Source organism: Podarcis pityusensis (genome assembly GCF_964106645.2).
Source record: "Podarcis pityusensis genome assembly, chromosome: 6".
Lineage (NCBI taxonomy): Eukaryota > Metazoa > Chordata > Lepidosauria > Squamata > Lacertidae > Podarcis > Podarcis pityusensis.
In genome coordinates, this window is record NC_138030.1 from 80,346,594 (window position 1) to 80,372,711 (window position 26,118).

General features: G+C 41.7%; 2 protein-coding genes and 1 long non-coding RNA gene across 6 annotated transcripts in view; 1 reads left to right on the plus strand and 2 right to left on the minus strand.

Annotated features, from left to right (window-relative positions):
• The window catches only part of WDR47 (WD repeat domain 47), a 34,731-nt gene extending 16,590 nt beyond the window's left edge, over nucleotides 1-18,141 (minus strand). The window contains exons 1-5 of one of the 3 annotated variants that reach the window (XM_081010760.1): nucleotides 17,983-18,141; nucleotides 6,698-6,864; nucleotides 5,996-6,079; nucleotides 2,434-2,518; nucleotides 1,029-1,831 (exon numbers count right to left, since the gene is read on the minus strand). In XM_081010760.1, coding sequence (XP_080866886.1) covers nucleotides 1,029-1,831; nucleotides 2,434-2,518; nucleotides 5,996-6,079; nucleotides 6,698-6,855 — 1,130 coding nt within the window. In that variant the 5' untranslated portion in view covers nucleotides 6,856-6,864; nucleotides 17,983-18,141. Of the gene's footprint in view, nucleotides 1-1,028; nucleotides 1,832-2,433; nucleotides 2,519-3,639; nucleotides 3,678-5,995; nucleotides 6,080-6,697; nucleotides 6,865-17,982 lie in introns of those variants that run through there. The other 2 variants (XM_081010761.1, XM_081010762.1) reach the window with 2 other exon arrangements.
• Nucleotides 18,142-18,394: 253 nt separating this feature from the next.
• Nucleotides 18,395-20,368, plus strand: LOC308479841. The gene is made up of 3 exons (XR_013987848.1): nucleotides 18,395-18,599; nucleotides 19,694-19,963; nucleotides 20,189-20,368. It is a non-coding gene; the product is annotated as an uncharacterized lncRNA (long non-coding RNA).
• A 4,766-nt stretch (nucleotides 20,369-25,134) lies between these two features.
• The window catches only part of CAMSAP2 (calmodulin regulated spectrin associated protein family member 2), a 78,134-nt gene continuing 77,150 nt past the window's right edge, over nucleotides 25,135-26,118 (minus strand). For both annotated transcript variants that reach the window (XM_081010754.1, XM_081010753.1), the window contains one exon: nucleotides 25,135-25,802. In XM_081010754.1, the coding sequence (XP_080866880.1) occupies nucleotides 25,497-25,802 (306 nt within the window). In that variant the 3' untranslated portion in view covers nucleotides 25,135-25,496. The remainder of the gene's footprint in view (nucleotides 25,803-26,118) is intronic.

A 26,118-nucleotide genomic window follows, 5' to 3' on the forward strand; every position in this document is an offset into this window, starting at 1 on the left:
GTGTGCATGCACATGAAAGCTTATACAGTGGTACCTCGGGTTACAGACACTTCAGGTTACAGATTCTGCTAACCCAAAAAAATACTACCTCTGGTTAAGAACTTTGCTTCAGGATGAGAACAGAAATCGCGCCACGGCGCTGCAGCGGGCCCCATTAGCTAAAGTGGTACCTCGGGTTAAGAACAGTTTCAGGTTGAGAACAGACCTCCAGAACGAATTAAGTTCTTAACCCGAGGTACCACTGTACCCAGAACAAATTTAGTTGGTCTCCAAGGTGCTACTGGACAATTTTTTACTTTTTTTCGACTGCGTCAGACCAACACAGCTACCTACCTGAATCTAGTATATCTTAATCTATCTACTTTCCTCCTTTCATAACCTAGGCCTCCATGACTCTGGCTTTAGCCAATTCTCTTCTGACCTAACCATTCACTCCACATGAAAGAGTTCTTCCTGTGCTTTTCTCTGGTATCCTCAGGAATATATTCTCATCCCTTCTATATTACCTCTCTATGACCTCATCCTATCCCACGTATGTCAATACTATTTATACACCAATAAAACCAAAATAAACACTCATCAACATTCAGGTAGGTAGCCGTGTTGGTCTGACACAGTTGAAATATATAAAAAAACAAAAAAACAGAGAAAGAGAAGCAGCTATATCCACTTTTTGACACATCCTCTGCTGGTTTGAAGCCGAGAGTTGTCTGAAGATGAATGCAGACTTTAGACCAAAAAAAGGTTAGCCACCCCTGCATTAGAAGTTAACACAAATGTGTAAGAAAATGGAGACCTTAATGCATTATTTTGCAGAGCAGGTTCAAGAACCAGTTTCTTATTGTAACTAAGGTCTAATCTATACTGGTGGGTTATAACATTATAAATGCATTATATAAATGTGACACCAGGAGGTGCTGTATAGCAGTCAATGAAAAACTGCATTGAGAGCTATACAACTTTTTCTTTTCTTAGCGTTTTTTTAGATCAGTGTAGAACCAGCCTTAGTGTGGTAAAGGGCAACTTACCGCTCAGGTGACTCTTCGTAAATACTGTGGCAATCTGTATTCTCTAACATTAGACTTCGAGTAAGATTCTGTACTCCTGGGTAATGGAAGTTAGCGAAGGAATGTGACATGGGAGATGTTTTTGTCCCAAGATCTGTGATGCGTTTTTCATTAATTGTCAATCCACAGGAGAGTCCATCCAAGGCAGGGTTCAAGGAACGCGTCATGTAAGCATCAGCAGACTGAGGTCTCCTCATGGGTGAGGATGGGTAAGGAGAAAGTTTACTGATGAGGGGAGTCAAAAGGTCAGCATAGGCGGCTTTTGTAGGTTTTAGGAGTTTATCAACATGAATATTCAGCATCTTTTGTTCAAAAGCGCAAGAAAAAATAGTAGAGGGCAGATTCTGAAGCCACGACAACAAACTAAGGTCCAAGTCATCACACCCATTACCACATAAAAGGTCAATGCCGAGCAACACTTCACTCTCCGTAATTTCTTCTCCTGTTGCTTTACTCTGACAAAACTCCACACAACATTCATACAATAGCCCCTTCATCACAAGCTGAAACAAACGATTGTTGCTTGCTTTAAAGCCAGCCTCACTTAGTTTTCTATCAGCAGGAATGAACTCAGCTACCATGACGCAAGCCTCTTCAAAACAGTGAACTCGTGCGGTGCTTGGGTTCCAGTCTTTGAATTCTGCATGGTTGGTCAGACGAGGCAATGTGAGAAGTAAACACAGTTTGCTATAGTCTTCTTTAGAAGGACAATATTCTTCCAGAGCATGTAGGCACTGTACAGCCTCTTTCATTGTAAATTCCAACTGAAAAAAGAGAGTACCCCTATTTCAGGCTAAAATAATGTTTTTTATCATAAATAGCTGCACAAAGATACAGGCAGATAAATTACTTTGCTATTCACCTATTAATAATTGCAGTTTTATGAGTGTCATCTTTCCCCGCATATGAAATTACAACTTCAACTTGTGTGACCAATAAAATGCTGTTCAACCGAACATTTTTCTATGATGTCTAGTGCTGGCACAATTTGTTTTCTAGATAGTTTCCTAGGTCAAGTTTCAGACATCTTGGTATAAGTACCGTTTCTTTAAACATTGATTAAGGTTTGATACCTAGGTCACTTTTCCCCCTACTCCAACTTGCATTCAGCACCAGATTTATCCACCTTGGCACCTTAATTTTACAAGGCACAGTTCAGCCCCATGATAATGGGTTGTGAATCACTGTATCAAGTGCTCTTCAGTTTTTACTTTCTACACAGATATCCTTGCATTACAGTTCTTAAAACAAAAATGTAAGACTTGAAAACAAACTTTAAGAAAAACTTGATTGCCTTCTAAAAAGCAGAATACATTTGAATTTTATAAGTTTAGCTAGAGTGCTGTGATTAGATCACAAGGCTTACATGTTGAGGCTCATCTTCTGCAGACATTGCATTGTTTACACATAAGGCTTCTAGAAACTTCTGCTGCAGTATGATATAGCGAAACCTATGCATAAGAAAACAGAAATACAACTGATGTAACAGTGTAAATTAATGTGAACTTTGGTACAAAATTATAGCAGTTAACTGGGACTGCTGTTCCTGAAATTTTGGAAGATCATGTTCTAACACAGGGTTGGGGAAGGTTTAGGCATGCACGGGTTTCAATTTGAAACAGCAACAAGGCTGTTGCTATTGTTGTTAATTTATTGAATTTATATACCACCTATTCCCAGAGGTCTCAGGGTGGTTCACAGAACAAAATCAAAATATGAAATCACAAAATAATCAAAATAAAAACAACAGCCCAATAACCCCCCTCCCCAAACAACCTCACATTTTAAAAGGGAATAGGATGTTAATCAAATCAACCAAATGCCTGGTTAAAAAGGAACCTTTTTGCCTAGTGCCTAAAGGTGTATAATGAAGGTGCCAGGCGAACTTCCCTGGGGAGAGCATTCCACAGACAGGGAGCCACTGCAGAGAAGGCCCACTGTTGTGTTATCACCCTCCAGACCTCTCGAGGAGGAGGCACATGAAGAAGGGCCTCAGGAGATGATCTCAGGGTCCAGATATGTTCATACTGAAAGAGGCAGTCCTTGAGATATTGTGGTCCTGAGCCATTTAAGGATTTATAGGTCAAAAGCAGCACTTTGAATTGGGCCCGGAAACTAATTGGTAGCCAGTGCAGTCGAACCACGATCAGTGTAATATGCTCAAACCGTCTTGCTCCAGCGAGCAACCCGGCTGCTGAATTCTGCACTAGCTGAAGTTTCTAAACCATCTTCAGAGGCAGCCCTACGTATAACGCATTGCAGTAATCTAACCTTGAGATTACCAGAGCATAGACAATAGGAGTTAGGCTATCCCTGTGCAGATAGGGGTGTAGCTGGGCCACCAGCTGAAGCTGATGGAAGGTACTCTGAGCCAGAGGCCAACTGAGCCTTGAGCGACAGCAAAGAATCCAGGAGTACCCCTGGAGCTACGAACCTGCTGCTTCAGAGGAAGTGTAACCCCATCAAGAGCAGGCAATCTCCCACCCATCCGGTCTAGGGAACCACCCACTAACAGTGCCTCAGTCTTATCTGGATTGAGTTTCAGTTTGCTGGCTCTCATCCAGTCCATTACCGAGGCAAGACACTGGTCCAGCACTTCCACTGCCTCACCTGCAGATGGAAAGGAGAAATAGAGCTGAGTGTCATCAGCATACTGCTGACAACGTACTCAGAACCTCTGGATAACCCCACCCAGCGGTTTCATGTAGATGTTAAAACAATGTGGGGATAGGATTGAGCCCTGTGGAACCCTACATTGAAAATTTCACAGGGCTGAAAACCATTCCCCAAGCAACACCCCCTGGGAAAGACCATCCAAGTAGGACTGGAACCACCATAAAGTGGTGCCACCCACCCCTAGTTCGGACAGTCAGTCCAGAAGGATACCAGTCGATGGTATTGAAAGTCACTGAGAGGCCGAGAAGAATTAACAGGGACATGTTTCCCATGTCTCTCTCTCGACAGAGGTCATCATACAGGGCGACCAAAGCAGTTTGTGTGCCAAAACCAGGCCTAAACCCCGACTGAAATGGAGAAATGGATCCAGAAAATCAGTTTCTTCCAAAAAGCGCCTGGATCTGGTTTGCGACCACTCACTCCAGAACCTTGCTCAGGAAAGGGAAATTAACAACTGGCTGGCAGTTAGTTAGGTTTCCGAATCCAGGGAAGGTTTCTAAAGGAGTAGTTTTACCACTGCCTCCTTCAAACAGGCAGGGAACACTTCCTCTTGTAAAGAGGCCCTGATCACATCCCTGGCCCAGCCAGCTGTTCCCTCCCTGCTGGTTTTTATCAGCCAAGAGGGGCAAGGGTCTAGAGCGCAAGTGGTTGCCCTGACTGATCCGAGCACCTTGTTCACATCCTTGAACCTTACCAACTGAAACTCATCCAACACAACAGGACTAGACTGTGCTCTGGACACCCCATGAGATTCATTTGCTATAACAGCAGAGTCAAGGTCTGGGTGGATGCAAGCGATTTTATCCTCAAAGTGCTTTGCAAACAAGTCACAGAGAGCTGCCGTTGGATCTATCACCTCCATTGGGCCAGCCTGTAAAAGGCCCCATACAACCTGGAAAAGCTCTGCTGGGCGACATAATGAGGATGCAATGGAGGCAGCAAAATATGCCTTCTTTGTCACCTTCACTGCCACTAGGTAGGCTCGATAATGAGCCCTTACCAGTGTTTGGTTACATTCATTCAGATCTTTCCTCCACTTGTGTTTAAGCCGTCTCCCAGCTTGTTTCCTCGCCCTAAGATCTGGAGTATACCAGGGGCCAAACGGGCTCCACGAAGTGGCAGAGGGCACTCAGGGGCGATCATGTCAATAGCCTGAGCCATTTGGGTGTTCCAGAGGTCAGTCAGGGCTTTGACAGGGGCACCAGTCATCTCAGCCGGAAAACCTCCCAGAGCCGTTTGGAATCCCATTGGATCCATCAGCCTCCAAGGGTGGACCTTCCTAATAGGTTCCCTGCCTCTGTGGAGGGGAAAAGGTGCTGACAGCCTAATTTCAACAGGAAGTGATCTGACCATGACAAGGTACTGATGTCAATATCCCCCACCTTCAAATCACCCTGTTCCTGCCCAGTTGAGAAAACAAAATCCAGAGTGTGGCCTTCCATGTGCCATGGGCCAGTGACATGTTGGGACACCCCCATGTTTCCCTCAAGTCAAGTCTTCCTTCATATGTGACAACAGGCATATGGCAGGCAGAGGTGTGGCTGGATTGGTTGTGTAACAGAGTTCTTCATGGGGAGCTTGATGACATAGCCAATCCTGCAGAAAGCAGAGTTGAATCCACAGCCCATCAGCTGAATTCAAGCCTGCCAGATCAGTTCCCCATGGAGAGGGGAGCTTGGTTGCACAGCTGATGCCTGCAGAAAACAGGGCTGAAGCCTGTACTCAGTGCATCTGAAGCTGAGTATACAGCCAACAAAGCCCCTTGTGCTACTGTTCCCCAGCACCTAACAACCAGCTGGCTGTAGGGAGCCTAGGAAGCACTGAGCAACAGACTTTGACAGGTGGGTGGGCCAAGCCAGCTGTCAATCATCATCATGGCATTAGGTGAATTGACAAGTGGGTTCTCCTGCTCACCTGTCAAAGTTGGCCCATGCGGGTAGGGACAGATAAGGATCTAGCCCACTGCACCAAAAACGTTCTCTAATCGTTCCTTTGTTATCCCAAATCCTAACTATGAGAGCTTATCCAAACACTGCTATTTTGTTTCTACTTGTATAATGGAATTTTAGTGAGAGCTGTGATGAAAATGTGTTATTCTTATAGAGTTAATTGAGAAAAGCTTGTAAGGAAGAATGCAATGCAGATATAGATACTGCAACAGTTCTGAAACTGTATGAAGGCTGAGTGCATGTTCAATTGTTGTGTTGCATAAATGGGATTGCCATGGTATTGAAAAATTACTATAAATTTACCTTTTCTTATCAAATTTGTCCATGCACTCCAGAGGTTGGATGAACTGAAGAACCTCATCCCACTGACCATCAAGGATCAATTGTCTTTTAAGAGAGAGAGAGAGATCTATTGAATTCTGCTGGACTTTCAATTTAGTTTTTAAGCTAACCAAAACATCCCTTCCCTCAACTACAGCAGCTGACCAATCAGCTTTACAAAGTCAATGCTTTAGAAAGTAGTTAAGAAGATTATTTACTAATTTAAATAGATAAAAGTAAAACCTTTTTACAGGAAGTCAGAGAAAATTGTCACCCTCCTTTTTCTGTTAGCAGAGGTGTCCGCTGGATCAAAGGACTGAAAATCACAACTGGATACAATATAATTTGTATTGCCTTGTGCTGAACAGTATTATCTGGTAAAAGTTGGGTGGCTCAAAAATGTAAACTTACAATAATCTAATAATATATTGTATTTATGCACGTTTCAGATACTTATAGGAATAGCATTATACTTGGCATGTCTTGCAGCCAAGTGCTTAAAAGGGGTTATGGATAAATTTTATTCAGTGCACATACAGAAATGGATAACAAGTCAGTCAAGATACTGTAAAGCCCGAGATGGATCAAAGCATTTTAAAGGCATGGACCTGAGTTTAAACAACAGCAACAAAAATGTGAGCTTTGTTTAAACAGTATCCTTAATACTATGATAATTATTTCTACCTTAAGAAAAGCATATCATCTGAGAACAGTCCATTGATTACTCCACTTTCTTTCTCCAGAGCCAACATACTGATATGAAGTTTTCTTGAATTCAAGAAATCCAGTATTAGCTTGACTATTTCAGCTTCTTTTACATTCACTGTCTCTTCTGCCGTCATTGTGAAAGACTGGAAAGAAGAAAAAGCTACATATAAAATTGGGATTGACCTGCATCTTGTTAGCAAACAGACACCATCAAATGCATTTTCTTCTTTGTTTACATGAAACATGCTAGAGCTTGGTAGTAGGCTTAACCACTAAAGTTCATACAGCTCAATGTAGCATCACTAATAATTTGGCCCAATTGTACAGCTAGCAGTTCAGCTTCATACAGAGGGCTACAAATATCAAGGAAAGATTATGTTTTACTTAACTATGTTTTAGTTTACAAGCGTTTAGTAGCATAAAGAACATTTGAACAACAGCTCCTTTAGAAAAAAACAACTCAATATGTGTTAAAGCAGAGTATCTGGCTATTCAGAAAGTGGACATTTTGTTGGTTACATTGGGGGGGACGACCCCATAACAGTACTCTACTTTATAATTATTAATATTATTAAGCAAAAATAATTGGTAATTTTACCATGAATTATCAGCATGATTGAATAACATAACAATCTTGCAAACTGTTACCTGCATTTTATCAAAGTGCCACTTGCATGCTATGGAGTGTTTCTGCCTACATTTTTGTTTCAGCAAATTAATCTTTACGATCCAGGCAAAAACATTACTTAATATAGACTTCATGTGATTTGGCCTTTCCTATCATATGCTCCAAATCAAACCCAAAGATCAAGTAGGGGTGCACTATCAATAATACCATCTGTGCATTATGCACAAACAAAATGAAACAAAAAAGAGAAAGGGGGGATTTTCAGTGGCTGCTGCAACATTCACTTTCTTTTGAATATTATTTTATGATAAACTATGTAGAAGACTTTTTCTGTTTAAGTTCCTGCAGAAGGTTAAAGGAAGGAGTAAAAATCATTGTATTTATTCATTTTTTTAGATTTGTAGCTGCTTCTCAGTTACTTTCTCAAGAATGGAACACAGATTGAAATCTTACACTGAGTAATACAAAATGACCATTTTGACCACACTTCTCCTTATCACTTGACAGGATATAAACTAGTATGCCAAGTATTAATATACATACTGTTTTCATTTACCATTTGCTTAATGAACTGTTTGTATCTGCCAACTGTATATGAATCTGTATTTGAAACTTAGTCATTTGTGTTCTAACAGTAAGGTTTCAAATCTCTTATTTAAAATTCTGTTTGAATAAATGTTTCACAAGTCCCTCTGCCCAGCACTTGATACTGTCCTAAACCTCTGTATATAGAAATTTTGAATTGGTTTCTTGCTGTTTTTCCTTCTTCCCATAATAAAGTGACATAAAAATGGTGATTAGCTGTCACTTTCCACTCCACATACACACAAACATGTGCATTTGTCACTTACGACATGATTTCCTACATGGAAATTGTATCTGTGTAGGAAAAGAGTCTTGTGTGAAGTATTCCCAAGTGTGTTCATAAAAAGTCACTATTATGTATTTCATCTACACAGATAGTCCATAAGGAGGAATCTCTCCATAGAGTCAGTGTTTGTAAAATGATAGTGAGAGGTAATGCTCATGGTATGCCAGACATGAGGTTTTCATCCTTGGCATTTGTACTATTCTACTTCATAGTTTCCTGATTATTCTTTCCTTGGTTTAAACAGCATATCTAGCCCAGCAAACATACTGTTAATAGGTACTGAGCAATACAATACAATACAAGTACTGAATCTTTGTAATCACAAATAATTCTTCATGTTTGAAAGGACTGCACAGTATTACAAGAAGCATGTACATTTTGCTTAAGGCTGAAGACAGATCTAGAGAAAAGGGATCAAATGGTAAGCTGAAAGGAAGTACTGGAGAAGCTGCTTCTCCACTAGCAGATGGATGGGGCCAGAGTATACTTCTCTTTAATTCTGCAGTTGCAGCAGTTTCCCCACCCTGACAAACTCTCTGCTGCTGCTCCTTCACTGGCAAATCGACGGAGTGGGCCTGGTCTTCCCTCCTTCCATTATGTTCTACCTGAAGAGTAGGGAATGTAGCTTCTTCAGCAGTCTTTAATCCTCTGGCAAACTGGGGTCACAGTGTGCTTGCCTTCAGTTCTGCAGTGCCAGGACAACTCCCATGATTCATTGTTAGTCACAGACATGACAGTTTCCAGCACTGCTTTCTCCCACCCAGAACTTCAGACTCCCAATTGTAAGAACTCATAGGCAGAGTTGCAATTGAGACCAATGATGTAGAGATGTGCACATGCCAATCTGGATGTGTTAATTAGTATGTCAGTTGTATTCTAGTACTGTAGTTATATTTCATTTCCTCGTTTGTGTTGCATTTTAAGTTTTGCCGCATTTCATGGACTGTCTAGCGTATACTGTCTTTGTCAGAAACAAATGTGAGCTCAAAAAGATCCTGCCAGACACAATATCAATTGTCCGGGGAGTGAGATTTTGCATTAAATAGGACTGGCTCTAATCTGCAGTCAGATTTTAAGACACAGAAGGCTAGAATAAGAAGAATCACATATTGACATACACACCCATAAATCTGAGCCTATGCTCTTGGCTGACATATATGGGGGGGGGGGTTGGGGTGGAAAGAGGGAGAGAGAAAATAAGAAGCAGCTGGGCCACAGAAGGTGTTAGTCACAGAACACAAAACAACTCTTTGCTCAGTGTATCTGGAGGAGAAACCACAAAGACTCTGGGCAAGTGAGATGTCTTTCCCTCTTGAAGGCAGCTGCTCACATTTCATCATAATTGTTTCAGTTCCCATTAAGCATTTGGGACAGACATTTGATCCTTGGAGATATTCTCTGTATAGATGGGAACCTCAGAGGAACTAAACTGATTGACAATCGTAAGTACAAAAACTATATCATATTTTATCACAGCCTCTAAAATCGCTCCCCTCCTCCATCTCAAAAGATCCCAGATTTTTAGTAGTATTTTTAATGATACTATGACTTATCAAATAATTTAACGTCATTTGCAGGAATCATGTTTAGCTATCCACTAAGTTTCTTAGGATTAGGAGACTACAAATACATCTCATGTGAAACAGGATCCCAAGATTTCAATTTTACAATTTAGAGTAGTACAGATAACATACCTCCTGTGTTAGTAATTTTATTAAATATTTATACATGCTATTGATGCAGAAGGTGGTATGATATACAATACGTTGCCAGGGAGTAGATTTACACTAAGCAGCAGCTTTAATGGGAGTGTCAACAGAAACCTTTTTACAAATGAAATGTCTTACACACTTCCCAATATGTAAGTAGAACAGACACCGATACCTTCCCTAAGTTGTATAGAAGACGGAATTTCAGCAAGTGCAGCTTTTCTCAACCTTACATTACAAACTCAATCTTCTGGAATTCCCTCTTCTACACAACAATCAAAGATGCATAAACCCTTTCTACTCTTTCACCCAGAGTAAGATTATTATAGACAGGCTCAATAGAAATTAGCAGAAGGCAATATTCTAAATTCCCTTAAGGAGGGTGCAATCATCAGTTCTATAACAGTAACTAAAAGACAGTGGTGGGAACCTCCAATCCATCTTAATTAGGCCTGCCAGGACTCAGATGTTGGCTCACCAGGCCATTTGGGGCAAACCACATCCACCTTTTCTGGCCCAACATCATAGGAAAGGTCAAGCATCAAAAAATTATTTGCATCAGCAAGTCAGCACAGTGAAAGAAAAGGCATCAAATTCAGAAAGTACTGATTTTTTTATGCAAAGAAAGAATTTGGAATACACTCCGAATTCAAGTTAAGGATGCAAATAAATGATCTTCATTTGCAGAGAGCCACATTTCCCTAGGAAAGATCCTTCACATCCCTGGTTTTAATTCAAGCCAGGCTGCAAAGGAAGAATAAAAAGTGCACTCCCGATTCCTTCTATTGAACTTAAGTCACCTGTCAAAAAAACCCTCGGAAGATGGGGGACCTCAGAATCCACCCCACCCTGATATAGGATGCAAAGAGCACTGCTGCAGCACTAACATTGCTGTGTGTGCTGCTTCTTGTGAGCTTAAAAGCTGAAATAGGTAGCACATGTTGTGGAGATTACACTGCAGTGCTCCTTCCAGCTTTGCCTAAGCACTAGAAGTAAGGCACATCAGATGTTACATAGCTACTATTGAAGTCTCAGTCTAAGAAGTTATCCTCCTCGCTATATATGGAACAGAGAATTAACATTCCTGTTTACATGTAGTGCTAAGACCATGGCTTAGCACAAACAAGCACACATGCCACCTCTTGGGGAGGAGATTGTGGTTTGTCTTTATGCGTCATCTGAATTTAGGTTCATGGTTTAGCTCTCTCAGACAAACCATGAGCTGTATATCATAGGACAAGCCAAGCAGAAAAGTGAAGTGTGAATTGGCCCTAAACACACAATCATATTCCCTTGGAAGAAACCATCATTTTTGTTTATCATAGCTTTCAATCCTTGAATTAGAAGCTGGTAATGAGTGTTTTAAGTGGTAAGGAAAAACTAACAGCTTTTATTTAAAAGTCCTGTACTAGTGACCAAGTTTTTTAATTTGATGAAAAACAGAAGTTGGGATGTTTGCCATGTTAATACTGATGGAGATATCAAACATTTATTGACCTAGTATTTGTCCCCCAATTGTTTTTATCATGCATAAAAATTGGGATAAAGATAGAAAAAAGTAACAAAGAGTAAATTACAGCACCCTGATCCAGATTAAAAGATCCTGGAGATAAACGTTAGGACAGTGGTGTTGTGTGAGCCCATAGCACCAAGGACAGGTGGGCACAAGCACTCAGGGATGGGGCATGCTGGGGGCAGAGGGAGAAGGAGCCTACCACAGTACCCCAGCAGCCCCACATGCCTGGCATGCTAAAGGAAAAACAAGTCTGACTTGGGAGTGGAGCAACTGCTGCTGCCACCCACACCCCAGCCCCAAAGGCCAGCCTGGGCATGGCTTCCCTCAATAAAAGAACTTTGTCGGGGGTGCCTGGTTGTGCCCCCTCAAAAAACTGCACCCAGGGTAATGCCCCCCAAGCTACGCCACTGTGTTAGGAAGCAGGCTTCTGTGCACACATTCTTTTGGATCAGGACATTCACACTCAAATTAACTGTACTTTCCAATGTGCACCCAAACACAGACATCTCTTATAGGTACTATATTCTTTTATTTTCAAGGAGATGCATATTTGGATGTGCATCCACAGTCTAGTACAATTATGAGTGAATACCATTTTTACACATGACTAAAGTTGAACTGGGGCATTGTCTCTGCATTTGGAAAGTTCTGTCTGTCTTGTACTGTAGTTCATTCTACATGCTAGTGTGAAGAACTCTACAGCTTAGTCACAGGGCGACAAGATGAAAAGTTTAGTTCTACCAAAGAAATAAGTCCAGCAAGAAAATAAGCTTATGTATGTGGAAGCATTTTGTAAGTAACTAGTCAACAGAATTATAATGTTACTAGAGACTTACAGGCTCAAAATAAACAACAGAAAATTTAGAGGCAATCCTGTCCTCCCCGCATTTTTCCAGCCCCCCCCCCCCCAGGTCTTCACATCTCTAAAATTAATAAAACACACGGGTGCATCAGTATATTCATATCAGGGACTATAAGGCATATGCAAAGGAGATTTTATCACATTGGGAGATAAACCACCATCCAACAAATCTGAAAGATGCAGCTCAAGCTCCTCAGTATGCCACAAGCAGCCAGCACATATGGCACACAACGTCACCAAAGTGATCCAAGGCTAATACTTCAGAATGACTGAAGGGTTTAGAATCCCTTTCTTTTTAATATACATTTTGAATTTGCAGGTTTTCTTCCAATTCTGATTACTTATTTGTTGAAAAAGCAAAGCTTTCATAGCGTATCACCACTCAGACATTCCAATATTTTTTACAGAAATGTAAGTCATATATCCTTACTCCAGATAACAGCTTATATCGGACAGCTATGACAACCAATTGACACAGATGGAAATAACTAAGGCTTTGCTTCAGTAGCGTCTTTCTCTGTGAGAGTTAAATTGTCATTGCATGCAATCTTGACTAAGCCTTTTCTAAGTAGACTAGCAAGCGTTGCCGTCATTGCATGAGACAATGGTCTAAAATAAATGCAAGCGTACCATAAGGGATACCAAAAAGAAAAATAAATTCAAGGAGCACATTGCTAAAAATATTAAGACAATAAACAAACATGCATGCATGCTGGGAGGGCTCTGCCCCAACGCTTGCTCTGCTGTCCAACCCCACCACCAGCACTTCCCAACATTAGCCCCCTAAAGCCCTTCCCACCCTATGCAACTACTAAATCTCCCTTTCACCTTCCCAACCCTATTTTTGAAATCACTTCTCTCCTCTGTTCTGCAGCTGCACTTTGTCCACAAAACTAGATGACTTTAAAAGGGGATGAGACAAATTTATGAAGGATAAGGCTATCAAGGCTAGTAGGCCACTGCTGGAAAGCTTGCTGGAAATCACAAGTGAGGAGAATGCTGGTGTGCTCAGGTCCCGCTTGCAGGCCTTCCATAGGCATCTGAAAAGGTGGAGAGATTTTCCCACCTGAAAAACTTCCTACCTTCTCACTATTTGCCATTACCAAATTTACAGTGCAATCTTATGCATGCATACTCGGACCTCATCTACACTATACTGCACTAAAGTAGTATAGACAGTTTTAAACAGCTAACCACTTTGAACAGTTATGCTTTCCTGCAAAGCAGCCTGAGAACTAAAGTTTAAGGGTGCTGAGAGCGGTTAGGTGGCCCCAATTCCCCTCACAGAACTACAGTTGCAAGAGTTTCCTGGGAAGAGGGACTGATTGTTAAACCACACTGGAATTGTAGCTTGGGGAGCAAAATAGGGGATCTCTCAGCACCCTCTCAGCAACTACACTTCCCATGATATTTTTGGGGAAGCCACAGCTGTTTAAAGTGATATAGTGATAGAATGGAAAGCCAGTGTCATGTAGTGGTTAGGATGTCTGGCTAGGACCTGTACAACCAAGGTTCAAATCTCCACTTAGCCATAAAGCTCACTGGGTGACCTTGGGCCAGTCACTCTCAGCTCAACCTACCTCACAGGGTTGTTGTGAAGATCAAATGGGGAGGAGAACTATTTACGCCACCTTGAGCTTGCTAGAGGAAAGGTGGGATATAAATACAATCAATCAATCAATCAATCAATCAATCAATAATTCTGCTTTAAATACATAGTGCAGATGGGGCCTTAGAAGTAAATCCCACTGAGTTCGATGGGACTTACTGCCAGGTAAGTGAGTACAAGATTTAAGGCTTAGTACGCAAGTAACAATTTATTTCTTAAAGGCTGCTTTAAGGTAATAAATTGAACATTGTCTTAAATCACAAATTAATAAATGTATTTTATAGATGTTAAGATTATATTTTAATTATAATTTAGTGCCTTTAGAGCTAAATTACTGGGAGTATATCTAATACTAAGTTTCTTCCCTCCGCTGTAGCTTGTGGCTTGGCTCGCTTCGTACTATTTATTCAGCAAGCTAGATGAACTGTGTGATGCAATGTGGCTTTAACACGATCATATTGCAGAACACAAGTTGTCAGGTAATTCTGCCTTGAAACAACAGGCTAGCCAACAGTACAATCCTATGTATGTGTCAGAAGAATGTACCACTGTGATACTTCCCATCTCTAGTATTGCCTGAAGCACTTGTTGGTTCCTTTCATTTCTTTGATTGTTAAACTGAAGTGTTAATAAAGAAATTACAATCTTCTTTAGAAAGGGAACAAACTGTACTTAAGGTCATCCTCAATTTGAGACAGTCCTTCAAGCCCATGATTTGTAAAATTAGTTGCTATTGTGTAATGATTTATCTCCCAAAATAGCACAGTAGAATCTAAAGTAATTGTAAACAGAAGTTCAATATACAACAGAAAACTAAAATAGATTAATATGCAAATAATTGAATATTCATTTGGCATAGTATTTATTATTATTTAAAACACCTCCTGACAATGCACAATTTTTGCAACACACAAAGACAGGCAGGCACCTAGGGGCCAAGGCACTGGTTTATTATTCCATATTTAGTCTCTCCTAACAGCCTTTTAATCAAAGGATAAGGATAAGTATTTGTGGCAAATAGGTATTAAGGCAGCATTTAAATTTTAAAAGGTACATAGATTTATTTACATTATGTCCATGTATTACTTATTGTTCAATAAGAGGCATATTTGAGGGTCAATAACTGATTATGGATAAAAAGTGCCCTTTATTTTGTGATTATAACACATATCCACTGTTTATTACAGGGGTGGGAACCTGTGGCCTTGCAAATTATGTTGGAGGACAACTCACATCAGCCCTAACCAGCAGCACCAGGATGATGGGATTTGTAGTGCTGCAACATCTGGAGGGCCACATGTTCCCCACCACTGGTTTACAATAAACATTCCACACAACTATATGTACTTAAAGGGAAAATCCCAGTGCTTTTCAGCTCTTCACTGCACCCATTCTAGTCATTCTTATAATAATATAAATAGGGCGTTCCAATCAAAAGCAAGCACTTTTACCCCCTTTTCATTTTATGGTAAGGAAATGCATATGTTTAACTCTCTGACTGAAATAAAAGGAGAAGGAGAATTGCTTTGTTTTAGCAGGATTGTGCTTTAACAATATTACCCAAGCCAGGCCACGACAGAGCAAAAGGACTCAGTGACCCACTGTTTTTTCAACTCTTTGGCTTACTAAGGGAAAACAATTGCTTCTAATTGCAACAACCAAAACCTCCATTCAATAAATAAAGAGCAAATGCTTCACATCCTCCTGCTCCATAGCTGCAGTCAATTAGCCTGCCCAAAAGGATGCATGTCAGGTGGTACAAAATTACTATATGTTCTTTATGCTAGGCATGAAAGGAAGATGGTAGCTCTATCATAATTAGCACACCTTTTCTGGTAGTGCCACAGTGCTTGGATTGAACCTAAGATATAAAAATGCAACAGTGCTGCAGACAGGAGGTAGATGCAAAAATCCAGTGTCTCGAAAACTGATCCTGGTGTCAAGATTACTGAAGAGGACAGAAAGGTTTCTTTGGTAGGTACTACAATGAGGGGAACCTCAAGGGAATATTAGCTATGATTCCTAGATAGATTTCAGCCTGGCATCTTTCAAGTAAACCCTATATGGGAGAAGTGGGGTGGGAAGAGCCTGCAGCATAACAGCAAGAATAAAACTCTCATCATCATCATCATCATCATCATCATCATTAAAATTTCTGTGCTGTCCTTCATAGGCCAAAGATTGCATAATTAGCCAAAGGCCTGGGAGAAGAGGAATGTTTTTGCCAGGCACCTACATTGGGATCTCTACTTCTTACTTTCAAGCGGCTCCTAGGAAATTTATTTGGCACCAAAATTTTGTGTATATATTTGTGAAAGAGAAAACACATGAGGAGGCTTCAAGAATAGCCAAGTGCAGAAGTTATCCGTGACTGACCAATTGGGCACTGAAAAGCCACAGCCTTTGCACCTTTACAGAGTGGTAAGCTAAAATAATTCTCATGATCAATGTTGCCCCATTTATGCCAAAATGAATAATTTTTGTTGTCAAATAGCTGTGCATTCTCTTGTTTTCACCTGCTATAATTTATTCTCCAACTATTATTTGTCTAAAAGATTATCAAATTAAATAGATGAGCAAAGCAAGAATGGAAGGTGATAAAACATACTAATTACAGCAATTAATCAGGAGATGAAGAGGAGAAAAGGCTATTCAAAAGATTACCATATAGAAATAGGAAGGGGTCACTAGCATAACAGTTATGTCAGCATATTATATTTACTTAGCCTTTCTCATGTGTGACCTATTGCTATTCAGGTCTCCAAACCAGAATATACCACAGACACATGGTACTCCAGAAAAGTCACAGGCATTCATTATTATGTTCATGGCATCCTTCAAACTAAGGTTGTCAACAAATTGATTTGCTCTTTGTTCAAACAAAGAACAAAGTATTCCATTATTGTCTCGAGCTATTGTATACAGTCGCTGCAACATCTGCAGCTGCCTGCTGCCAATATGTTTTGTCAAGTTTGCATTCCTGTATTCAGAATGCATCCATAATAACTGTCACCCTTCGTTCGTACACTCACAGGATTGTCACTAAACTAAACACATTCTAAAAGAAGCATGCGCATGCATGCATCCACGAACCCACCCTTCCTTCACTGCAGCTCAGTTGTGTGAACAAAGGATTGCAACAGGGAATTGGATACTTGACACTCAAGTTTTTCCTGCTAAAACATGCTGAAAAAGCTACTGTGCTGTGACACAACCCTTGCAATGAAATTACTCAGGAGCAGGGACTTTAGGACACAAAACTGGAATGCTTCCTCGGGAAAACGCACAATTAAAAACCTCAGAGCAGGTAAGACAGGCTATAAAAACACCCCATCTTTTTCTTTTTCTTCCTCCAGACAGTGACACTGCAAACCTGTTTCAGGCATCCTCTCCTGTCAAGCACACCAAGCACAGCACAGACAAACAAACAAACAAACAATGTCTCTTATGTGCCCAGGACAGATCTGGGTTACTTAGGGAGAGCAGCTTTGCAGGTGCTTAACCCGTTCTGGGAGGTTTGCCCTGCTAATAATGCTGCAATAACAAAGGCAGAAGAGGGAGGTGCGGGGACGAGAGGAGGAGACGTTCGCCAGAGAACGGGAAGCAAAATGCAACAAAACCATGGGCAACGGACAAAATTCAGCAGCAATGCACACGCATACAACACTTTCCCCTCGCGAGGCCGGCGGAGTGTGAGGAGAGGCAGCCGTGGCGATGAAGCATGCACTGACTCAACGAGAGACAAATAAGCAGGATGGGTTGGGGGGGGTAAAGAAAATGGTCCTTTCGCTCATTCAGCACCAAAGCAGCCCAAGGGAGGCTGTCGCTTCGCCCCTCCCGCCGCCGCCGCCGCCGCCAGCAGCGCCAAGCCCTTGCCCTGCCAACGCCTCCAAGGGGTGCCCCCCGAACGGGCACTCACTCGGGGCCTGCCCTCAGGCCCCGGGCATCCCTTCCCACCCTCCCGCTCCTTCGACCCGGTTCTTTCCCCCCTCAGCGGAGGCGGCGCCACCCACCCAAGCCAGGGCAGCCGTAGGGCCCATCCCTCAGGGAAGAGACAGAGGCTCACCTCGGGGGAGGCTCCCTCCCAAAGCGGCGAGGGGAGACCGGGGCTGGCGGGGGCGCGCAAAATGGCGGCAAGCGGAGCCTCGCCACCGGGGTAGTGGCAGGGAGGGAAGGAGGGGAAGAGGGTCCCGTCGCCAGCAGCCAACGCGGCCCTGCCTGCCGGCGCCCAGCTGCTCCTCGCCTTCCCGGTCCGGCTTGTGTAGTGGCGGCGGCGGCGGCAGCGCCCTGGCTGCGGTTGTCAAGCGGCTTCTCCAATCAGTGCCCGGCAGGCCGGCTCCTCAGGGCCCCGCGGCGCCTGGGCGGGGTGACAGCGCAGCCGCCTGACTGGGAGAGCCAGGGAAAAAGGGGCGGGCGGGCGGCGTCCCTCCGGGAGGAATGGCTCGCCTAGCCCATGTCGGGGAGTGGCGCGGGCGGGAGGCGCGACGGGGATCGGGGGTGGCAGCGGCGGAGGCGGGCCAATAAGGAGCGAGGGAATCCGGGGTGTGGATTTTCTCTTCTTCTCCTCCTCCTCCGGCAAGATTGCTTCGCATCTGTTTGGTGGTTTTTTCTTAATCGCATCTTACGGAGGGTGTTTTTTTGTCTCCTCCTTCGCATCCTCTTCCCGCCCCAGTAATTCCTAGGGTGGGTGTTTTAAAGGCTGTTCTCCCTTAACATTAATAGTGCCAAACTATTATTATTATTATTGTTATTGTTATTACTGTATTAAAATGGGATACTGTCCTTTATCCATACATCTCAAGGCAGTTCGCAACATAAACAATGCAGGATAAAAACACCAAAAACAAGAATAAAAACAATAACAAAATACACACATACAAACTAGCCGTTCCCAATGGCATGGTTAGCAACCACGTCTTTCTTCCAGACACGTGTACATTCTAGGCGAGTCCCTTAGAAGCAGGCCACTCACACAAGCAGGTTGTTGTTGTTTGGTAATTGATACAAGGCAGGGGGGGGGGTCTGTAGAGGTTTAGCCAGCTACCCCACAGGGGCCAGCCCGACATTTTGGCACCTGAGGAAAAGCAAAAAATGACGCGCGCTCCCACTCCCGCACCATGGAAGAAGGGTTGAGTGAAGATCCACGGGTGAAGGGTGGTATACAAATGTATTTAGCAATAACAACAACAGTACATTGGGAATAAGGTCTGGGGAGCAGACTAGCAGTGCCTAATATGCACCAAGAGGTCGCTGGAGGGGTGACTTGGGGTGGGGAGCTGCCAAGGAAGTAGCAGCAGTGCCAGTGACCTTCCTTGGAGGCCAGGTCTGCTGCCCCTGTGGATCCTGTCACCTGAGGCAGTCGCCTTGCCTTGCCTTCTGGGTGGGTCGGCCCTGTCAACACTGCAGTAATGTGTGCATTGAGTCTTAGACCCCAATTACACTACAGGGAGAGGTAGCCATTACTTGACAGGTCACCATTTTGGCCGTTATTAATTCACAAATTGTCATTTCCCAAACCTCTTCATGATTAATGCCCTTATTATACCCAAATTATGCTTGGTGGCATGGAGTATGTTAATTCTTAATTGGTCCCATTTCTGAAGCTAGGGATAACTCAAGGTCCAACTGGTGCCAGGTGGCTTTTTGTTGCATGCTGCACAGAAATCTCCTTCTGTGTGATTTATATATCCCCCCCCCCCATATTTGCATTAGAAGGGTAAAATTCTGATTGATGTGGTTTTGGTAAGAAATCGTATTTGTTCCATTTTGCCTTTCAGCTTCTCTGTTTGTCCTGCTCCCCTTTCTTCTGACTGGGTCAAGCTCAGACCCGGGTTGCTTGCCAGTGCTGGGGCCTGTACCACAGTCTTGGCATCACAGTAGCATTTTCCTCTATTTTTGCAGTGAAAGCTGCTGGCTTGTTGCCAGTGCATGTAATTACCATCTGAAAGCTTTCTTGATTTCAGTTTGTCCTTGTCTTTTCTCACATTTTCCACTGCTACAGAAAATCCTTTTTGCCATAAATGTAGTGACTGAATAAACAAATACTGGTAAGTAAAAGCTATTACTGCATCCAAATACTTTCCTTCCTATCTGCTCACCAAAATGGATGGTTCTGTTATTAATGAATTGCCTTAAATCTGTATGAGTTATTAAATGTCTACACTGTGTTAACAAAGTACCTTGTTTATCTACTCTTTGCTTGGAGGCACTGGGTGGGAAATACTTAATATTTAGAGCATTAAAAAAAAACACCCTATATTTTGTTTTCATAGATAATAAAAGAACAAAGCAACAGTGGAGGGTGCAGTGAAGGAAACTGTTATATATATAATATCCCAGTCTGATGAAGAGCTCTAGAGAAATTGAAAGCTTTTGTGACATTTTGGTTGGTCCTAATAAATGTATTGCTTCATGGATTATGGACCACCATCACTTTATTTGCTTTGTGTGTTTTCTTTTGTTTCAGCCTCACAGCTTGTCCCATCAAAAGAAATGCTCTCCTGGATAACATAGCATTCACTGAACATTGTTCACAAATCCACACAAATAGTTTACAAATAGTTTCGTGGTACTTACTCAACACTTCTGGAGCTGATCCAAATTCTTGTACTACCGGTTTCTAGGCTTGTCAAAACAATAAGCAATATTGATTTAAGGTGACAATTCTGCATATCCAAGCACCTTAATAAATGTGTTTACACTCAAGAGGCACTTGCCAGGACTTGCTATCTTAGATGGAAAGCTCTTTGATATAGTAAGACATGGGTGATGAAATACTACTTGATAACTTGATACGAGAGTTGAGCTGAGTTTGACTAATTACAAAAAGAGTATGCAGGTATAGTAACATATTTCAAAACATCAATACTGAAAAGGATTAGTACTTTTGCCAGGAACTCTCACTCCGTGACGCTACATCGAATTGTGAGCTTCCCCATCAACCAATCCTATAGTGCTGGGACAGGGAAACTCAGAACATGTTGCATCACTGAGTAAGTGTTAAAACATGTTTGACAAAGAAGGGGAAGAATTAACCATGGAAATGATGCTTTGGTGACAGCCCGATCACAAAAACATGTGGGACAAGCTCTGGACTTGGTAGGATTTACTGTAAATATGCAGTTTAGGATTGGGCTATAAGGATTGTGTTTATATTGTAAACAGCCCTGTGATCCTGATGAAATGTGGTGCAGAGATTTAATTAATTAATAAGAAGCTGTATAAACTGATGTATCATAATTTGCACACAAGTGCTCATAAAAACAATGGCAGAATTAGAGCTTCATTACAGCAAGAGAGAAATGATAATTTTGAGAAAGTACAAGTCCCATCTCACCTGCACCCCCGGTTTAATTAGTTGGTTGAATCAAAAGCATGAACAAGCTCTGTAGTCTGCTTATCCAGTTAACATAAGACAGGTTGTTTCTAGCATAAGGCTACCACACCTTTAAAGCACATTCTTTCCCTCAAAGAATTCTGGGCACTAGTTTAGTTTGTTAAGAAGAAGAGGAGTTTGGATTTGATATCCCGCTTTATCACTACCCGAAGGAGTCTCAAAGCGGCTAACATTCTCCTTTCCCTTCCTCCCTCATAACAAACACTCTGTGAGGTGAGTGGGGCTGAGAGACTTCAGAGAAGCGTGACTAGCCCAAGGTCACCCAGCAGCTGCATGTGGAGGAGCGGGGAAGTGAACCCGGCTCCCCAGATTACGAATCTACCACTCTTAACCACTACACCACACTGGCAAATCAAGGGTTTTTGGGAACTGTAACTCTGAAAGGGGTAAACTAGCATTCATAAATTTTGTGGAAAAGGATGTGCTTTAAAGGTGTAGTGTGTGTGTAGCCTAAATGGGAAGAAATTATCAAGCACTTCCGCAGCGCTCCTGTGGTGTGTGTCCTTTGAACAAGCCAATAATAATTTTCCGATTCAGTGTTGACCTGTGCCCATGATGAAAGCAGGGCATGTCAAATGGATGTAGTTCACTTGTAGTTAACAAAACCTTCGAGTCAACAGGTGAAAATGCTGCCTTCTGGGTTGATTTCTGTCATGAGCCCCATGGAGATGTCACAGAGAGGATGGGCCAATTATGAGGGGTTTTTTTGGGGGGGGTTAAGTAAAACAGGGAGTTGGAGCTAAATAACCCATAGGAGGACCCAAGCGGGTTGAGGAAGGTGAAACTGGGACCTCAAGGAATGCCTCTGCTGCAGGAGGGGTCTCAAGCGAGTCAGGAGCTGGATCCTGGGGAAGGTTCAAGTGGGTTGTCAGAGAGGTGAGCTACCCCTGTGATATCGGACATCTCTGGTCAGGCACCTCCTCAGTAAGCAGCCTCTGCCTGGGGACGTGACAGAGAGTATGCCAGCACAAACAACGTGACAGAGAGTATGACACAGAGTGCCAGCACAAACAAACAGGACCAGCCCACTCCCAGAAGTGTCCATTTGATTGCTCAGATCAGAGATGCCTTCACAAACTGCATGCCGGCAAAACCTTTTGCCAACCATAAATGTATACATTTAATGGCTTCAGAGGATAAAGTGAAAACACGTACCAAAAGATGAAACCGCAACATTGTTTTTGGTGCCATGCTTTTTATTTAAATGGAAGGGAAGGACTACACTGTACTAGGTAGGTAGCACTATGACAATATCTTACAGCACAGCTTCTGAAAAAATAGGGTAGCAATGCTCCACAAAAGTGGACAAGTAAGCACACGATACACTGTACATTTCTCAACGGACGGTGCCCATTTAAATTAGAAATAAACAGAATTTGGCTTTAAACAGCCAAAGAATTTTTTCTTTAAAAAAACACACCAACAGTCATCCAAAAATGGTTTCAGTAGCTACCATGACTGTCAGAGCTTGAACACCTGGCCTGGAAATTAGGATGGTTGGCAAATTCTGTCATATAAACAATAAAAACACCCCGCTCCCTCGATGAAAGCACCGGTGTGTAACTGATAATGTCACTGATGAACACCGGACTTCTCCATGAAAGGCTTTTATTTTCTTAAACAAGATCCCAAATGAAGACATACTGTCATTAGAAAATTTGCAAGCTTAAAAAGAAAAAAATAAAATAATCCTGTCCTTAGCTCTCCTAGTATGTAGTAACATTTTAATCCCCAAAGTCTCAATTTTTTAATTGTATTATTCACATCCTACCTTTCAACATTGCACAGACATCTTTTTTTCTGAACGGTAGACAAAATTCATAATACATTCAATAATTTAAAATGACACTATGTTGCCACATTTTAAAAGAAATCCTGTTTAGATAGGTGTGCATGAATCAGTCAGTGGTATGTATCATTAAATTATATTTTTCTTTTAGCAGGAATAGTTTAGTTAAAAATCCTTCCATGTGATCTCCTCCATCTATCCCATATATGTCGTAGCAGCTCACCCCCAACTTGGGCAAGTTTTAACTTAGATGTATGCTTACATGGGTATGCAATATATTTTCCCTATGCCATTAGTTGGCGGATAAGCCTCGTTGGTAGAATGCATAGACCTTCTATCTCCTATTTTTAAAATATATATAATATATACACAGTATGTTTACACTTGAAATAGAAGATGGGTTAGATATCCTGGTTCATATACATGCAAACAGTAGGAATCAGCTAACCACAAATAGATCAGAGCCACATACCTATTAAACAGGTGGGTTTTGTGTTGGGTTTTTTTTACAGTTTTAACAAATATACATAAATATAAGAACATAAGTTAAAGTAAATATTGATTGCATTTCTGAGAAAATGCTGATAAAGAACCCAGACACATTGATGCCTAAGGCCTTTTCATAATTTTTAAAAAGGGCTGTTCTCTAAATTATTTAAGGACTTATCATTCCTATACATCATCTATATAAAGAACAGAAGCAGACTGTAGTGAAGTACTACCTCTCTGAGTCAAGCAGTTCAGTGGGAGAAGTGTACAGAATTTTAAGTTTTCCTTTGTAGGATGCATAATAAAAAGTAACAAACACTTTAGACAGCTAGTTCAAAACTGTCTTGAAGTTCCAACACTTGTCACAACACTGAAACGGAACAGGTTTAGCAATAATTCAAGTCTTTTCCTGAGAATGAGGTTCCACCTAGATCCCCTCCCACCCCCCAACTAAGTCCTCTGGTGTACAAATGTCAAAAAAGCAATCACAAAAATAAGGGTAGGTTTCAAGTTTGAGCTTTTCCACCTGCTGAAACAGTCCCTTGCTATATCTGTATAGGAATCCTGACAATAAGAAAGAAACAGAAAGCAACAAGCAAACCTCCAAACAGAAATAACTTCTCTAAAGTAATCAGATGTGCAGCCCTTTGTTAATACTGAAAAAAGGTGCCCCAGTGATTATTTTGTAAATGTTAACATTGCTGTATGTGTGTGGCTCTCAGCCATTCTTGGTTTCAATACACTCAAGATTGTCATGTATCATCATCAATACCATAATTTATATTAAACAAAATTAAACTGATGTCTTGGAAGAAAAATTACTTTGGTCCATATACTGGATGGGAACCTGGTGACACATCAGAATAGCTTTCATAGAGCAGGCTTACTCAATATAATTTTCTTCAAGTTTCTCAGAAGGACTCATACAAAGTGTCTACTTTTAAGACAATTAATACTGTTTTGCTTAGGATTTTGAAATAGCCATCCAGGCCGTAATCTCAGGAAGCAATGGTAGATGTCTGCATTTGTTTAGTGGTGCTATTTTATTTGGGTCACCTGTCATGCCACAGACACGTATCATCCCCTTTGCTAAATCTCAGAATGTTAAACAGCAGTTTGGACTGAACTTCCTGTTCAGAAGAAAAATGCAAAACACAATAGTGCATGCAAAGATCTCCCGTCATGCTTCCCTGGATCAGGGCAATGGTGGATTTCTAAATATAATGACAATACCTTTATAAAATAAGTTTCCTTGTGGAACAAGCAATGACAGCCATCACATTTCCTTGCCAGAGGTTAAGACATGCTAGCAACATTTAATCCCGGACATCCTCTCCAAGGAACTTTCCTGGTGCAAAACCCTTTGAAATGAATGAAAGTCAAAAAAAGAACGGATAACTTCATTTCATTGCAAAAAGGTTTGTGCCCTCTGTTACTGGCAGGCCACTTAAAATTTAACGGTGTGGCAACTCAAGACAGAACATTTCTCCAGTGAAGATATAAAGAGCAGAAGCAAATTCCAAAACAAGCATAACACACCAAAGTATAAGGCAATGAATTTAATATATACTTTAATTTCAGTCACTACAGATTTGCAAACATTCAATAATTCAGTGTTTTAAAAACGAGAGGAAATGAACCCTATAAACTGTGAGCACATACCCATCTCCACTCTGAGTCAGTCTTTCATGAGCACACGAATGCATAATCACTTAAGTGTCAGTTTTCTGCAAGTCTTCAATACTGTGTTTACATTCCAGTTGTGCAAGATGACAGAGCTTTTCTCTTCAGATCCGAGTTCAAAGAAATCTTGTTGGCAAATAAGAACCTATTTTCTAATAGGCAGCAAATACGAAGTGCAAGTTTACCACAAACGTGGCAATGTACCTTACCCCCCTCCAAGTTACTATGCCTTTGTAGGTAAGAGTTTTTTCGGTGTTACTGGTCTCTTGCTCTGCCACAAATGGCTGTGGATGGTAATAGCGTCGACACTGGCAGAGAGCGTTTTAGCAGGTATGTGGCTGAACTGCTTCCTGTCAGAGTTGTACTTATAGAGCCCCTCAATCATCTTCTTACTGATGGACTTGGGGCCTATTCCAGTCAACTTACTGATTTCTTCTGTCTCAGGGCAGTACGTGTACAAAGATCGGAACTGGCAGCCTGAGTCGCGGAAAAGGATAAGGAAGTTGTTGGCATCTGATTTTTCCATTTCCTGAAAGGGGGAGGGGAGGAAAGAGCGTTCAAATTGTGCACAAGTTAACATCCAGTTTATGGGTATTTTCAGTGCTCCTACACTTATGACAGCAACTATTTCATGTTATTGAAAATGTAATAGCATTGTGAGCTTGGCTTATTTACACATGTATGAAGGCATCACAAATCCAACAACACAGATACAACTTTCATATCATGGACCTGAAGTTGCACATTCAGTTGCCATTAACTGTTCAACAGTAAATTATAGACAAATCAAGTGTTATACATGCATGTGTGAACAAGCAATATAGGGTGCCAAGAGTAATTTTAAA